The sequence below is a fragment of the Lepisosteus oculatus genome, chromosome 26, assembly GCF_040954835.1.
Source record: "Lepisosteus oculatus isolate fLepOcu1 chromosome 26, fLepOcu1.hap2, whole genome shotgun sequence".
Taxonomy (NCBI): domain Eukaryota; kingdom Metazoa; phylum Chordata; class Actinopteri; order Semionotiformes; family Lepisosteidae; genus Lepisosteus; species Lepisosteus oculatus.
The window spans coordinates 4188416-4205529 of record NC_090721.1 but is presented as its reverse complement, the minus strand read 5'-3'; the positions used below and the strand labels follow the sequence as shown (position 1 = coordinate 4205529).

The following is a 17114-nucleotide window of genomic DNA, read 5'->3' as shown; positions in this document are numbered from 1 at the left end:
GTTAATTGGCTTCTGGGGAAATTGGCCCTGTGTGGTGCATCATTCCTCGAACCCGTTTGCTTGGCGAGTTGGGCTCCAGCTCCTCTGAGACCTTGGCTGGACGAACGGGCTTTCAATGTTGATTCAAAATCAATGTTGTTGAATGATTTGCGTGACTTCAATCACGTTGCACGCTAACAAACACTTCATTTCACATATTGTGTTTCCAGTATTCTGTCCTGGCTTTTTAAAAAAATCACATTTGTTTTCCAGTTGAGAATTCCATCTTTTAAACTTAATTGTAACTATTCTTTATTAATTGAACTGAAGTGATGTAACATGAAATCCAGCAGAGTTAATATCATACTTAATCGTGAGGTTAGTAAGTTGTCCTTTTATCATCAGTTCTTGGCCTACGCACCTGTACAACTTGAAAGGAGGGCTCTGTGCTCTCTTAACAGAGGTTTCTTGTTCCTGCTACGGAGTTGCTTGGACTAGTCTTCCACGTATACCTGCCTCCCTGACCTCTTGGGAATTCAAGACGGTGGCGTCTTCATGTATCCCTGGCTCCTATCCAAATCAAAATGTCATAAAACAGTGGAAATAACCGTTATTAAAACAAATCGAGACACTTTTAATTACTTGCAATGTTAAACACTCCCAGTTAGAGATCTCCGGATACAGGCCCCCACATCTCTCTGACAGCTGCTAGAGCCGCTGGGTCCCAGCCTGCAGTGAGCTCCATCAGACCTTGCAGGACAGCAAGTATGGACTGCGATCATCGCAAGCTCACGGGTGGCCTGCTCTTCTTAAGCTTCAATGCACTGCTGCAGGCTAAGAAAACCCTAACGGACTTAAGTCCACCCAGTCAGGAGGAATCTCAAAGTTTGTTACTTACGGAATCCTTATCACAGTCTGGACTCTTTTAGTCTGTTGATCCCTGCTGACAAATCATTTGATCAACTTTCTCTCTATCCACTGTAAAACTCTCCCAACAAAATGAAAAAACAATGACAGTGACATTTGTTCCATTAGCCATTTTCAAAGATGCATCATACATTATTCTAGTATTTCCAGAATAGCAGGTACAGCAAAGGATAGCTGGTTTGGTACTATTTAAGGTTTAATGGACAGAAAGGCTGTGCTTCTTGTACTCATAAGTTAACAGTTAGCAGGCCTCGCATTTTAAACACCTTCTAATCTGCAACACAGGAAAACCACGTGTTAGAGAACAAAAATGAATGCTGAAAAAATTCAGAGAGGTGGAGAACTGATCCACTTTATTGATTGGTCTGAACTTTTGTCATTGACTACTAAAAAGACATTTGTGCCATACAAACTGCATTTCAGCAAAATGCGATGCTTGGGCTTTTCAAGTCTCAAATTAAACAGAAAACGTAACCACTTTAAAATGTTACAAAGATGGAGAAATGCATCACTGTGCTGACTCTTCTAAGATCCACTGATTCACATTGTGTAAACTTTTTGTTGTTGTTTTGTCAATAACGAAGTAAACAACTGACAAACAGGATAACACACTGATACTGAAAATAAAAAAAACTAAAAATCAGAACATCAGCTCTGGGAGTTTAAAATCAAAAACAAAGTTTTCTTTGCAAAATGTGGAGTACTTAGCCTTGGCAAGGAAGCCTAAGTGGTTTTTAAAGTAAAATTGGGGAAAGCATTTTTTGGGTTAATTCAAAAGTCTTAAGTGATTTATTATTAGAAATGATTCTACTTCACTTGCTACAATAGCTTAGCTGCTCTTCTGTATAATCGACTATAAAAATCAACAGGATGTCATGAAAGTGCAGTACAACAATGTTACTATGACAAAGCAGCAACCTTACTGCACATGACTGTACCATTTACAAAACTGAACTGCAGCCGAACATGTATAATACAAAAAAAAATCTGCAGGAACCAAAACTGACTAGAGCCGTATCACCCATGCCTCCACATACGAAATTTAATATTAATTTTTAAGAAAAATGCCACAAAAGCTAACATTCTGGGTGTGCGCCCAACTGAAAAAAGTAACATGTTGATCAGAAAGTTACAATGCAAAAGTGCAACAATGTTTTTTGTCAAATACGCAATAAGGTTTAAGAGATCTTAGTCTGTACAATATCAAAAGTGGGAAAAACGAACATTTTGTGTGAAGATGTAATAGTGATAAACCAAATCACTAGTGATAACCATCACCCATTAAGAAACGTTCCCAGAGCTTCAGTTCTAAATGTGCATTTAACCACTGTGAGCATTGCTCTTAAAAACATTGGTTCAATTAGAAGATACAATAATTTTGGGTTTAAAAAAATAAATTAAAATGGATTTTTCAGCTTATATGTTTGTCCATGATGAAAACAGTTCATTACCAGTGTGCAGAACAATGAGGTAAGTCCTCAAAGAACAAAAAAAGCATTTCTTTAGAAAACAAAAACAGTAAAATACCCATGCATTATTTCCACAGTGTAGCAAAATAACTTGCATTCAAATTTACATTGCAGCTGAAATGTGAATTACTCTACCAGTTTGGGGATGCTGGAGAACCTGGCTATATCCACATGAGGCAAAGAGACGGGAACTCACTGAGGTCTGTATTTCATCATCAGCTTCCACACAAAAGCAAAGCCGCGTTCGTCTTGATGAGAGTGTTTTAACAAGTCTGGGTGGGGGAGGGGGTTATCCTTTGCCCAGACATGAAAATGTTGGTGAAATACAGGTCCCTTTACAAAATGGATCAATTTCCAAAGCAACATAAAAACAAAAGTCAAAAAAAGAGGAAAAACACTGCAAAAAAGTACTCTCTATTTACATACGTGATTTAAAGACATTAGTTTTTTTCTTTACAAACTGAAACTGAACAAGAAATAGTCCTTTTCCTTTACATTAAAGTTTTTTTTCAAATTCCACAACAGTCTGCGCCCTGCCCTTCCAGAGACGCCCCTCGACCAGCCTCCCCTCTGTCTCTCAGCCGGCTTCCAGGGGCTGCAGCTCTGCTCCGCTCCGAAACCATCTGGGTTCCCCGGAAAACCTCCCCGGATCCAAAAACCCTCCAGGGGCGGCGCGCCCTGCTGTCAGTCATGCGGCGCTCCGCGTTCAGTCGTCGCTGTCTGACAAGGTCTCGTACTGCTCCATCAGAATGGGCGTGGTCTCCCGCTCCCACATGCGGCTCTGGGGGAGCAGGCCGGGCTGGGCCTGCAGGGCCGGGGGGCCGCAGGCGATGGTGGTCGGGGGGGTGGTGCTCAGCATGCGCATGGTCAGGGGGTTGTAGGGGAACTGCGTGGATCCTGGAACAGGAAAGCACAAGGTCTCATCAGCGCAGGGCCGGGAGGTACAATTCTACGCAGCAGTCCTGCACTGCGCTCAGTGCCGAGTGAATCTGGGATACTGCAACCTACATAACACTGCTTACAGGCAGGTCTTGCTAAGCCGTGGCCAAGGCATTATAAATTAAATGTTTTACTGTTGCCGAGACAAGCCTGAACACCCTTTTGGAGACATGGTCTTCCGCAATTTCAACACCCATGTCACAAACATACAGAAAGGCATGCAGAAATAGGATTTTACAACTTTAAAGCAGGAGCGCCAAAGTCTGAACTGTGCTATGTCTCGTAAGGCTGCGGCGTCAATCTCCGCAGACTCTGGGCAGCAGTGAGCCGGGTTTCGGGAGGCCCTGACCTGTGGAAGAGGGCCGGTCCTCCCAGGCCCAGGCCGGAGTCTGTCTGTGGTAGTCCCCCTCCGAGTGGACTGAAGACACCGAGGAGGGCCGCTCGGCGCCGGCGTAGCCCTGCCCTGGAATGGGAGACTTGGACTTCCTGCTGTTTGCCTTCCCAGCCAGCTTCTGCTTGCCCGCTGCATGGCCTGGGAGAGAAGAACAGTCCGCCGTGACGCCCCACGTCACCGTTAACCCAAGCAGGTCGCTGTCAGATGATAACTCTGCCCCTCACACCCAGAAAGAGGTTTACCAAGGGGAAAAAAACACATTGGACTCAGACTGCAGACTGCTTTCGTCTTGATTTAAGAAATCCAGATTGCACAGAATCCAGATTTAAGATCTGAAAAGATCAGTGTTCAAACAAAAGCCATATCCCATGCTGACGACTGGATAACTGGCTCTAAAAAAGCAGACACCTGCTTTGTCCTTATAGTCCACACTGTGACTGTGTTGGAGTGGTTTAGGACCACTGCTCTACAGGAGAGGACTCATGTCTGTAAGAGAGTGTGGAGTACCGACCTGTGCCAGGGGAAGGGTTGGCCTCCTCTCTCCGGGCATCGCTCATGGTGGTCATGGTGGTGGTCATGTTGCCCATGGCCATGCTAATGGCCTGGGAGTTGGCTCCCTGGTGCTCCTCCTGCTTGTCTTCAAAGCTGCCCATCAGGGCTTTGCGGATGATGTCCTCCAGACCCAGATTGCTCGCCGGGTCTGCAAAGGAATGACTCCTGGAGCTGACGCCACCTAGGGGAGAGAGAGAGCAGAGCAGGGGGTGACGGGGAGCAATCGCAGGCTCGGTACAACAGGAAAACAAGAAGAGCAATGAAGGGCGTAGAGGGCAGAAAGAGAAAGACAGCAGTGGAGTCTTTCTGGAGACCGCAGAATAAACCTCACCAGTTAGAATATTTCATAAAATGGGAATTAAAACTCTGGGAATGAAGACACATGCAGCCTGTACAGTGATGGGTTATATGTTTAAGGATGAAACAAAGTGGCAAAAACAGACTATTGATGTTGAAATGTGTCAGGTTAAATACTGCAACTCCAGCTCCTTCTCTCACCAGAAGTGGTGACTGCAGGCAGGTTAAAGATCTCTGTCCCCGGCTGTGCGCTTGCTGGAAAATAAACAGAAAAACTCATCAGGGGGCAAAAATAAACATGCTGAAAATACTACTTAAGCTATAAGCTGGAACAAAAAGCTCTTGAAATGAAAGGAATGTGTTTTACTTCTGCTTGACAGGAGCAATTAGCAGGCTGCCAGGTGTATGGCAATTTCAATCAAACATTATCACTATTTCCTAAGGGAAGTGTGTTTTATGGCAGATTCAAACAATATAACCAACATCAACAGGGCTGTCATGGCACATAATATTCCATTTCAGGGACATATCCCATACAAATCTAGAATGGAATGGAATTTTACATAAACAAGAGTCTACCTTTTTGAACACATGTACAGCACATGTGACAGCTTTAAACTGCATTATAGAGTAGCTAAGTACATCACTGGTTTCCTGATGTTTCTTATTAAACAGGCTTCATCTATGGCTTTAAAATGAATGTGGAAAGCCATCCTTCAACGTAACCACTTAGCCTTACCAACCATTGTTAGTGTGACCACAAGCTCATTTACAGAGGCCAAAGATAGTCTGGATAACAATTTATACTGAGGCAAAACAATTTGAGCCTTATATAGTCTTGCAAACCTTTTCATAAGACACAGTACATATGAAGTCTTGAATTTTCATCCCAACTAGGAATAGCTAAAAGAAACCCCCTGAATATTTGTGTTTTTTTTGCACTGCCATGTTCCCTACAGACTAATTCAATACTGGAAAGAGGAACGTCCCTCAGTGCTAGAACAGAAACTCTGCTTGTTAGCCATCAGCGATTTAAGCACTTCTTAAGGAAGGCAGAGTACACACTATTAAATGATCACTATCAGAATCTGCAGTTCTTTCACTGGGAAAACCATAGCAAAGGTGACATAGGATAAGGGGAATAAGCACACTAGACACTACAACTGGAAAATAAACATCAGATCATATTGAAGAGAAATGGGATCCTTTTAAAAATGCTTGTGTTATTGTATACTGACAATCACACATTACACACATATTGATGCACAGCCTGTACATTAGAGGAGAGCTGCATAGACAATTTATCTTGTTAAACACCCAAGGTCACAGGCGGACACTCTTGAGAACATTTAATACTGATTAGAATTTCTGTTTCCTTATGGAAATGTTAGTGAAAGTCGGAAGGGATTAGAGAAGCCCCACTTACCCATGTCAGAATCCCCGCCACCAGAGGAGTTCAACTTACGAAATATCTCCTGCTTCTTGGATTTCACCATTGGGGAGGTGTTCTCCAGCTTAGTAAAGAAAGAGGGCAGGTAGCTTACACTGCCAGGAGAGCGAGAGTCACTCCTATAATGAAGGAAAGGGCAAGGTTCAAGGCTCTGAGTCTCTTCTTAAAGCATGAGCAGCTTGCACTGCAGCCCGCACAAACGCAAAAACATGTCACCTCGAAATAAAAAAGAAACAGCACCACTGTGTGTCAGCTAGAAATAATGGTTTTACTGGGAGAAATATTCCAAAGACGAAGGACTAACATTTCACACAGATTTCTCTTACTGTAAAGAAACCAAGGGTGGCCTTTACCCGTTATGTGAAACTACTGACAAGACCTGTTTCTTATTATGTATACGACAAAGTCTTGATACTTTTTTGAAGAGTCACAACAAGCAGAATGAGCACACAAACAACAGTGCTGTTCTGAGAAGCGCTTTCCTCTTGCTTGTTTCTACCCTGTCCTCTCCCTGCCTGCCCTACAGGCGCCGCACCTCTGCTCTGGGTTGTCGGCCTCCCGTCTCTGGGCCTGCTGCAGCATGGCCTCCTGCTTGTCCATGCTGGGGTAGCTCTGCGGGGGGGAAATGGGCTCGTACGTATCCATAGCCACGCTGCCAAGCTCCGGAGACTTGCCGGACCTGAAGCCAAAAAAGAAGAAGCATTAAATATGTCCTCACACTCTCCAACTAATTCGTTTTTTAATTATTTTCCGTTTTGCAATGTGCTGTCTGCAATGAAGGTGAAGAAGATCACTTTATTGGCCATATACAATTTCTTGCATTAGCAATTTGTTTTTTCGCATAACCCATGAGACACACAGGCGGGGAGAGAGAAGCCTGGGGTCAGAGCGCAGGGTCAGCCATTTATACAGCGCCCCTGGAGCAGCTGGGGTTAAGGGCCTTGCTCAGGGGCCCAACGGAGTAGGATTCCTCTGCCAGCCACGGGATTTGAACCGGCAACCTTCCAGCCACAGGTGCAGCTCCTTAGCCACAGTGCCACTGCTCCTCCCATTGTGTCAGCGCAAGTAAGAAGCCCATTGTGCACGTACATATGGCAAACAAACTCCTCGATCTAGGATAACTTCAGAGCACAATACATAGTTTCCACGATCTTCTCTAACAAGCTGATTCCACTGTAAGTCTACAAAAAGCTGATGACTGCAGCTGCGACAACACCACCGGTTCAGCGGCACCAGAGCCCGATTCTCGGAGGACGACCCCGTGGGTACCTGGCCCTGGGCTTGTCGGCGGCGCTCTCTGGGGACACGCGGCTGGCGGCCCTCTGATGATGGCCGGGCTGGCCCTGGCCCTCGGGGCTGTAGCGGCTGGACACCTTGCTCCTGGCGGAGGCCACAGTGTGCACAGCTGTGGCGGAGCTCTGGAATGTGGCAGTGGAGGAGGAGGAGGAGGCGGGGGATGCCTGGCTGGTCACGTGGTTCCGGGCAAAGTCCTGGGTAATGATGTGCTGCGGAGGGGACACACTCATCAGGGCGGCACAGCGGACAACTTTCCCAGCCGCAAACCCACTGATCCCCACTTGAGGGTGTCCTAAGGCAGTCGCATGCAATAATAATAATCATATCGCTGCCGGCAGCTTCTCCTCTTAATAGACACAACTATATCAGATGCTTACAAGGGTGTTCAGAGTTCGTATATCAGATCCTCGCTCAGCATCATAGCTAAGGCGCAAACGTCTTTTCTCTGGCTCATAAGAAGAAGATAAAAGCCCTTTTCTTTCTCTGAACTGTTTTTTAGGGAACCAAGTTCACTGCAGGTCCACCTCTCACACCTTCCTGGCAAGAGCAGTGACACCGGATAAAAAGTATTCACTTATTTTGACACCACAGAACTTCAAATTTACACTTCTGTAAATCAATCGCCTTACTTCTACTGGGTGACAGAATCATTTCCGTAGACAACACGGCGCCTGTCCCCCCGCCCCTCTCTTACCGAGATGTGGTCTGCCAGCGTCATGACGCGGTGAGTCTTGGGGACTTGGGGGTACATGTCGGCCTGGGAGGAAGGGGGCTGCTGTGGGGAGGGCGACTCCGACTGCTGCCGGTACCGACCCATTTGGGACTCGAACGAGCGCTGCTCGGCTGCAAAACAACCCAGGAAATCTTGTATTAAAACAGCCTTTCCCTGTTCGGGCTTCCACACAAGGTAGTACCATTAACTAACAGCAGGGGAGGGCAACCTAAAGATTTTTAGGGGGCACATGCAATGAAAGTCTAATAGGCCAAGAAGTAAGAACCTCTTGAGGAAAATGCACAAAGATTTCAAACCAGCGTTGTTTATTCGTGATCTAGGCTATTTTTCAGCATTTGGTTCAACATATCTCTGAGAACAGGTATTTTCACACGTGAAAACAGATCTTTGTCAATCCTGCAGCCGGTTAATACCTCACTTGCAGACTTGTGTGCTGCTTTAAAGTGTCAAGCAACAAGCCCAAGACTGGAGAAGTCAGCAAGGGCAAGGATCACAGTAAATGGATAAGACGTGTACCTTAAGTTATTCATTTTAAATATTGCTATATTTTAAATCAACCTGTTATGAATCACAATGTAAGTGGGGCTATTATTGAAATGAAGAAAAGTCTCAAAGGCATTCAAATCCGTAATAACAAGTGTATAAGCTAACTCAAGGCACACCCCCTTCTGCAAGGTAGTGGACGCCTGTCCTACAGTGATGCACAGGTTATTAATATATCCTTATTAACAGTACATGGAATCTATATGGCTTTTTTACAGCTCTGTGCAGGTCATGCTTGATGGGGCCCTGTGGGTCAGGGACAAAGCCCCTTTCTACCTCCGCCACTCTTAAAGAGCATGTCACAGCCCAAGCCCCAGCAGGGGAACACGGGAACCAAACTCCTCTCATTAGTCAGCTTTAATCATCCCCATCTTATGTACCGTTCAAGGGCACCTACCCTCAGCCTGAGCCGGTTTGGTCATCTCCTGCGAGAAGGAGGTGTCCTGCTTCTCCTGCGACTGTGCCGGAGAGGTGGCAGGGCTGACGAGCTCAACGGCGTCCCCACTGGGTGCATCATACCGACTGGAAGACACTAGATAACAGAACAGAAAACAGAAATGCTACAGGCTACTGTCCTTGGCCTTTTGCTCACTGCTTGAGAATGGTCAAGCAGAGTCACGGGGTACCGACGGCTGTGCGCTCCCCCATCACGCCGAGATCTACAAAGCGAGCGGCTCAAGCCGAGACGGACGGAAACTCACAGCTGCTGGCGGAGTCGGAGCTCTGGGAGCACCTCTCCCGGCTGTTACTGCCGGAGATCTGCTGGGTGATGAGGACGTCGATCAGGTTGCCGGCGGTGAGGGTGGTCTTGCCCCTGGTCCGCAGCTCCTCCTCGATGCGGGACTTGGTGGGGGGGCCCTTGTCTTTGCCCTCCCCGTAGGCGTGGGCCGACGGCGGGGGCTTGCCGCCCGGCGTGTAGGGGGACTGCATGGAGCGGCGCTCCGCCTCGGCCGCGGCCTGCTGCTGCTGCTGCTGCTCGCTCAGGGCGGCGGCCCTGCGGGAGGCCAGCTCGTCGATGCGCCCCGTCTCGTGTTTGCTCTCCTTGGACTTGGCCACGTCCATCTGGGGGGCGGAGGCTGCGGCGTCCACCAGGGCAGCCAGCGCGTCTGCTGCGGTGTTGTACCGGGCGCCTGTGCTCTGCCTGTCAGGGCAAGAAGCAGACGTCAGGGTCAGTCCGAGCTCGTTTTACCAGTGTGTCGGGGTGTGGATTCATCCCTTTTTCCTAAATGGCTTGTGTTTGAACACTGCACCTTTATTTTTCTGTTGCCATATGGTGAAATAACTAGGGTGCATTCAAAACAGTTTTGAAACACGCACACAGTCAAAAATTGAAAATCTGGGAGCTTCAAATCCTACTCATCAGATTTCAGGAGCTAGAGGAAACGGAAACAATGAAAGACGGATCGACGCCAAGACGAGCAGGAGCTGCTGCCCACACCAGCGGGGGGCGACACTCACAAGAGGCGCGAGGGGTCGAGTGTGGTGATGACGCTCTTTCCGTTGGTGCCCTGGAAGATGCTGGGCCGCTGCTGCACCACGCTCTCCTGCGACCTCACCGAGGGAGAGGGCGACCGCAGGTAACCGTGGCTGCTTGGCCTGCCTGGCTGTTCGGGGCCTGCTCGGAGACGAAGAGAACAGGGCGTCCATTTGAAATGGCCCGGCGTGCGCTAGCACCGCTGACGGGTCAAGTCCCACTGCGCACATCAGGCTCCGTTCAACTTGAACACCCATCGCGGAAACGTGAGATCAACCTTTCCCCACCTCTGGATTCTGTGGGAATCGCAGACACGACACGGGCTCAAGACTCACCTCGGATGTAGGTGATCTCGTTGGCGGCCACCGCCGCCGCCGCCACCAGCCTCTCCCTCTGCTCCCTCTCCCTCTCCCTCTGCTCCCTCTCTCGCTCCTTCTCCCTCTCCTTCTCGCGCTCTCTCTGCTCCCTCTCCCTCTCCCGCTCCCGCTCCCGCTCGCGCTCCGCGCTGGCCGACGACACCGCGTGGTGGGCAGGGTGACCTGGAACACACAGCAGGCGCGGGCTGACTGGAGACGCACGGGCCCGCGGGACACAGACTGGCGCAGGGCTCTCCAGGGGGGCAACAGGAATCTTATGCCAGATGGACAATGTAACTGCGCCAGCAACAATGCCAGCAGCTTTATCACCCTGCAGCTCACATCCAGCCCCACACGGGAGCTCAGCAGGTGTGGGCCTGGCCAGTACCTGGAAGGGAGACCTCCTGGGAAAAACTATGGTTGCTGCTGGAAGAGGTGTTAGTGGAGCCAGTAGGGGATGCTCTTCCCGCGATGTGTGTGGGTCCTAATGCCCCACAGCGATGGGGACACTATACTGTAGAAAGGCGCCGTCCTTCGGATGGGATGTAAAACAGAGGTCCTGACTCTCTCTGGTCATTAAAAATCCCAGGGCGTTTCTCGAAAAGAGTAGGGGTGTTACCCTGGTGGTCCTGTCTTAATTTCCCCCAGGCCTTTACCAATAATGGCCACCTATTAATCCCCCATCTATGAACTGGCTACATCACTCTCCTCTCCACTGAGAGCTGGTGTGTGTGGAGAGCGGACTGGTGCACCATGGCTGCCGTCGCATCGTCTAGGTGTGGCTTCACATTGGTGGAGACAGTGGGATTACCCGTTACCTGTAAAGCGCTTACAGAGTGGAGTGTCCAGAAGAGTGCTATATAAGTATAAAGAATAATAATAATAATTATTATTATTAACGGTAAAGCAGGATTTAAACTGGAATGGGCCGTATTACTTCAACGGAACCTTACGCCTCCGTTGGGGGGGGGGGACACACAGAGAAACCTCCGTCAAACTAGTCATCCCGTCCAACAAAACGCAAGCCAACTCTCACGCCACGCCAACAGCGCCTGTGTTGCCCGTGCCGCCCTGTGAACTGTCCGCGACGTCTCCTCCTCCTGCCAGCAGCCTGTGGTAAAGCGGTGGGGTGGAGGGCTGGGTTCTCACCTGGAGATATGGAAGCTGGGTTGAAAGCCCTAGGAGGGAAAGGGGCCTGAGTTCCAGGGATGTAGGTGATGCGGTCCATTGGGGGAGTACTTGTTCCCCCTGGGTGAGGCAACAGGATAGCGGGAGGCATCTGGGCTAGATCAATAATCCCTTTTCAGACAGAAGCAAAGGGCCAGAGTGAATACCAAAGCCATTTAAATTTAAAGAAAAGCACCTCTTACATTTTTTTAAATGTTCCCACCCGCCCCATCTGAATCAATCATTTTAACTTGCCATTAATCCAATGCAAATATTAGGGATTTGTTTTTTTTTTAACAAAAATTGTGCAGGGGATGATGAAAGAAATAGTTAAGAATTGAAAATTGGAGGACGTGATGATTGAATCCATCCGAAACCAAAGAAATAATCGCCACCTGATTCTATCACAGGTAATTTGACAGGGTCATTTGCTTCTAGCAGTCTGGAAAAGGCAACTCATTCTCCACATAGGCATAAATTCTTTGGCCCAGGTCGCAGGGGTGGAAGAAGTAAATACCTCTTGCTCCAGGCGGATAGGGGATGGTGATCTGCTGCTCCCGTGGCGACAGTCCCCTAGCAACGTCAGGCCGGGGAATGACCTGCATCTGCTGGGAGGTGATGTAATCATTGAGAATGGTCTGGCGTGTGTTCTCCATGGCGTACAGCTGATACGTGTTGTGGTAACCAGTTGGCGAAGGCTGTCTTGGAAATAAATAAGCTGTTGCAGGGAAAAAAAAATAAATTAAAACCAAGCGTCTTTTCTCATGCTTCCAACTTTTATTTTCTGATTTGGCTTTCTGTTTACTGTAGTGGCATATTTTTTTTCACCGATGAAATCAATGAAAACATCAAATTGATTAATAAGTATATTGGAAGTTGCTTTATGGTATGTGCATTACCTCCCCAACACCAGTCCCCTCGGCAATTACGGAAGCTGCAATTTCTGTTTGTTTCATGGAGCAAAGTCTCCTATTAAGCTTCTTCTCTGGAGCCAACCAGCATCAGGCTACAGAACTGCTCCACAAATTAGCACAGGTAACATACAGAAGGAAGACTCGGCCCGACTTAGCAGGCTATTTAAAAGTGCAGGTGCCTCTGTTGGGACACAACTGGAGTCTGTGGAGAACTCAGTACAGAAGTGGACCCAGAGAAAGGCCACACCTATGGTGGGAAATGTGGGCTTCACCACACAGTGATTTTGGATCAAATAAAGCCTCTTCAGTGTCACTTTTTAGCACCCTGATGCACGACTGAGAGGTTTAGGAGATCCTTCTCACCAGCGGCCATCCATGCATTTAAATTTTTTTTTCCCTGTTTTTACAGTTCTTACGAATAGTACACTGCATAGTTTGATCAGCTGTGTCGATTAACACAGCTGATGAACTGTCTGTATAGTGCTTGTGTGGTTCTTGCTGTTTGTTTATGAGCTGTGCTAGCAACATCAGTTCGCCCTTGGCGTCTGATAAAGTGGGCCGTGTTGTCAAGGTAACACAGGATGCAGTGAGCACTGGGTCTTTCCCCGGACCGCGTACCTGGGTCAAGCGCACGGTGGAAGGCGATAGTGTGGTCGAGGTGGGGGGGCAGGTGCGCCCGGTAGACCTCCCCTGGGACAACGCCGCGGTGGTGGGGGTCGAAGGGGCTGTGGGGGGCCAGTGGGTCACCCCCAGACACCGGCGATTTGGCAGAAACGCTGTCTCTCTGAGTTGGGGTGAGGGTGTTTTTCCTCTCGTGACTCACTGCTTTCCCAGAGGTTAACCCACCTTAAAAACAACACCATATGTGTAAGGAATAAAAAGCCACTCAAAACAACTGTTACTACAATCCAAAGCCAGGTGACTAAACAGCCTGTCCCCTTCAGAGAGCCTCCTTCTGCGCAGTTAGGCTGAAAGCTTCAGGACGGAAGATCACTATAACTGGAAAAGGGCACTGTAAAAACACAGCCATCGCCCACGCATCACAGACAAAAAAAACTGAGAATACAAAAATATCTCATTCAGTATGTGTTACAGATGTCACGCCATCTAACTGCGAGCAGGCAGTTATTTTAAAATGGAGGAAGTACACAAATAAGATCTGGCAAAGCCCAAAGAGCTGACAGCAGGAAAGCAGATTGGCTCTACAGGCTATATTGTCTCAAACCCAATATGAATGAAGTAGTAAAACCAAATGTGTTTAAATAAATATATAACAAAATTAATTCCACATTTCATAACCCATTCATCCACACTTCACTCAGCCAAAAACGACTGCAGACATGACATCAGGCAAGTCGAGGAAACGGGGATACCTTCCTGAGCTCTGCTCAGCATTGGGGAGCCCCTGGAGATGGTGCCGCTGTAGTTGACGGGGGTCCTCCGGGCGCTGGGATCCTCGTACATGCCAGGGCTGAGCTGGGACTTCTGGGAGCCCTCGTGCAGGGCAGTGGAGCGCAGGACGGAGGGGCCCGAGCTGACCACAGAAGTGTGCCGCACGCGCAGGGAGTCGGAGCCCTTCCCCTCCTCGTACTCCCCCCTGCTGAGGGCCAGCTTGCTGGGCCCGGTGATCAGGGACTTCACGTTGTGCTTGATGGCTGACTGACTCGCGCCACTGCTTTCGTACTTGATTGGCGTACCCTGGGACCAGAAAGAATATTTGCTGTCTGAGAAAATGACCGGAGAAACTGTGCGGGTGGATTTTCCCCACTACCTGCTGCTAAAAATATTCCAAGAGAATTAGTAGATCATACAGAGATCTTAGAGTGACAGGGAACAAGACTAGATTAGGTTATCGAATAGGGATCACCAGACTAAATGAACCCTAGAAGTTCCTATGCAAGTAGATTCTGTCAAATTATCTTAGAGCCAAGAGACTGAAGGTTAAGTGAGTACACCTTCTTGAGCGTTCTGGCGCACTATGGCTGCCGTCGCATCATCCAGGTGGGTGCTGCACACTGGTGGTGGTGGAGGAGAGTCCCCATTACCTGTAAAGCGCTTTGAGTGGAGTGTCCAGAAAAGCACTATATAAGTGTAAGCAATTATTATTATTATTATTATTATTATTGTTGCCACCTCGTACCTGGGATATAGACCCTTCTATGATGGGGCGAGTGTTCTGCGCCATGTCTGGAGTCTTGCGGCTCTCCTGGCCCGACAGCTCCTGCCGGGGGATCTCGTGGATGGAGCGGCCCATCTCCTTAATAGTGGTCACCGGCTCGTAGGGCTTGCCCTTGGTGATGGCTCCATCGAAGGTGCGGATCGGGGGGCTCTCGCGCTTAATCTGCTTGCCGTACTTGTGCCCCTCATCAAAAGCTTCTGCCGTTGCCCGTGGCGTCCCTACAGGGCCAGTAAAGACACAGCTCAGTCCTGTTTCTTCCCCTAGATGGGGAAGAATTCAGGTCCTTCGCAGCGTTTTTTTCTGAAATGTTACGGTGAAGTTGTTTTACATGAAGTGCTCCCGCAAAAAAATTGAGACACCACCCCCAGGCAACATCAATCACAATGCAAAGAGGAGAACCACTAGAGAATGAATACAGTTCTAAAGACACCCATTCTGGGTCTTATATGTAGCTAAATCATTCCAGTAACTGACTTGCTGGATATTCGCTTGTGCACATTTGGGTGGACTGGACATGCGCATCTACCTTGCATGATGGATCCAGATAGTACAGTCCTTTCTTTGGGATCTGCATGAGGGCCTTCCCTTGGCAGTGCACGACTTATCAAACCTGTGCAGAAGGTACAAAGGAGGGCGTTAAATGCTATATATGTAATTTCAACTCTTAACATAACAGGCTTCTGAACTGATTTCTTGGTGCCACAGCTCCTGAAGTACCCGAGCCTCATACCTTCATAAGGTGCTGAAACTTGGGATTCCCTTACAGGGTGGCCTCTGGTTATTGATCCCTCCATCATTTCATAGCTGCGTTTCACCCCAATGAGCTCGTGGCCCGTCCTCGGGCTTCTTGTGCCTTCTCTTACATTCTTAACAGCTTTGGTAAAGCAAACGGGAAAGAAAACTCAAGTTAGCGCAAAATTTTAAAAAGGGGTTCCCTGGTATCAGAAATCAGAAAAGGGAGAAGTAGTTTACAGGGCACGCTACATTTTGAATGACATCAAGAACGTAAAATGTACATATATTTATTACAGAAAATGTTACATGTGTAACGAATGAAAACGATGAAGTAAACTATAAAGAGTGTAGTGAGTGAGGAGACTGGTTTGATTTGTGCAGGATATTTAAACAAGTGTTAATTACATGACTCACTTTGCAGGTGGCTCTCTAACTAGCGACACTTATTCTAAACCAAAGTCCTTATCCACTCCCAAGAATAAGAAGAAGTGAACTCCGCTCCTGCACTGGTGCCAACACTCACTGTCGTAAGAGACGATGTGCCCGCTCTTCCCTTCGTAGATGACATGCCCTTTGGAGAGACCCTCCTCCCTGGCTTTCTCAGGGCTGCCGACATCCTCCGTGGCCAGCTTGGTGATGGTGCCTTTCAGCAGAAGGTCGGCAGGGATGCCGGACTGGGGAAGAGCTGGGGTTCCCTGGGCCAGGAAATCCCACATGAGAAACCAAATCAGTAACCCGGACACCCATCTTTCTCAGCCCTCTGCGACACAACGGACAGCGAGGGCTAATTCACAGATTCACTAACTCAGCAAGGCCGGCGGATCCGCTCCTCTCGTTAAACCGTTTGTTTGAAAGTGCGGATCAAATATGTGCATCATAAGAACTAACAAGTGAGAGCTGTTGAGCTCTGACGGGGGGAAAAGACGACACAGTGAGACCAGCCTGCAACGTTTATATAGGCGCAAAAATCCATTTTAAATTTTAATTTAAATAAAAAATTATACTTAGATAGATTTAGATAAAAGACTTTATTGATCCCGAAGGGAAAGTGAGGTGTTTAGCTCAGAATGGAACTGACCCTGCAAAGTAAATGAATTCAAAACGCACATCTGAAATGAAGAAGCACCAAATTAAGATTCAAAGAGCGGTCTTTTTTCGCCGATCCCACCTCCCCGCCCAGGGCCTGTGGAGGAGAGGGGTCCTGTACCTGAGTGATGGAGCCACCTCGGAAAGCAAGGCCCTCGGCAGAGACCTTGGCTGGAGTGCCTCTCGTGATGCTGCCCTCCTGGATAGCGGACATCGGGTTACCTGCAGGACAGGGCGCGACACCTGTGAGCACAAGACCGGCCTTTGTTTCTTCCCATTCATCCGCTGCTTACTAAACCAGGGCTCAATGACCAGCTACAAGCTCAGGAAAACAAAAGGTTTATAATCTACTATTAAAAAAAGTTTGGCTGTTACTTTTTTTTTTTTAATTGTGACTGATGCTCCCAGAGGGGAACACAACCCATTGCCAGAAAGCTGCTCATTCCTGGGGAAAAAACAAAACAAAACAGCTACAGCCCAGAAGTGCAGGGAGTGAGCTGGAGTAAGGCAGGAGGACACTCTGGACGGGACATTAGTCCATTGTGGGGCACAAAGAAGGACCACTTAGAAAACAACATAGCCCTGCCAGACCTCTTTGGAGGACAGCAGGAAAACAAGCATACT

At 48.2% G+C, this 17114-nt stretch overlaps 1 protein-coding gene across 12 annotated transcripts in view; it reads right to left on the bottom strand.

Moving 5' to 3' along the window:
- Positions 1–1232: 1232 nt before the first annotated feature.
- Positions 1233–17114, bottom strand: part of ncor1 (nuclear receptor corepressor 1) — a 71583-nt gene continuing 55701 nt past the window's right edge. For 8 of the 12 annotated variants that reach the window (XM_069184507.1, XM_069184511.1, XM_069184513.1 and 5 more), the window contains 21 exons: positions 16612–16712; positions 15928–16099; positions 15400–15543; positions 15196–15279; positions 14631–14887; positions 13864–14188; positions 13109–13336; positions 12094–12294; positions 11559–11708; positions 10389–10592; positions 10038–10194; positions 9281–9720; positions 8977–9111; positions 7998–8146; positions 7277–7512; positions 6543–6686; positions 5984–6126; positions 4759–4812; positions 4220–4441; positions 3664–3846; positions 1233–3272 (listed from right to left, as the gene is read on the bottom strand). In XM_069184507.1, the coding sequence (XP_069040608.1) occupies positions 3082–3272; positions 3664–3846; positions 4220–4441; positions 4759–4812; positions 5984–6126; positions 6543–6686; positions 7277–7512; positions 7998–8146; positions 8977–9111; positions 9281–9720; positions 10038–10194; positions 10389–10592; positions 11559–11708; positions 12094–12294; positions 13109–13336; positions 13864–14188; positions 14631–14887; positions 15196–15279; positions 15400–15543; positions 15928–16099; positions 16612–16712 (3920 nt within the window). In that variant the 3' untranslated portion in view covers positions 1233–3081. The remainder of the gene's footprint in view (positions 3273–3663; positions 3847–4219; positions 4442–4758; positions 4813–5983; positions 6127–6542; positions 6687–7276; positions 7513–7997; positions 8147–8976; positions 9112–9280; positions 9721–10037; positions 10195–10388; positions 10593–11558; positions 11709–12093; positions 12295–13108; positions 13337–13863; positions 14189–14630; positions 14888–15195; positions 15280–15399; positions 15544–15927; positions 16100–16611; positions 16713–17114) is intronic. The other 4 variants (XM_069184512.1, XM_069184508.1, XM_069184516.1 and 1 more) reach the window with 4 other exon arrangements.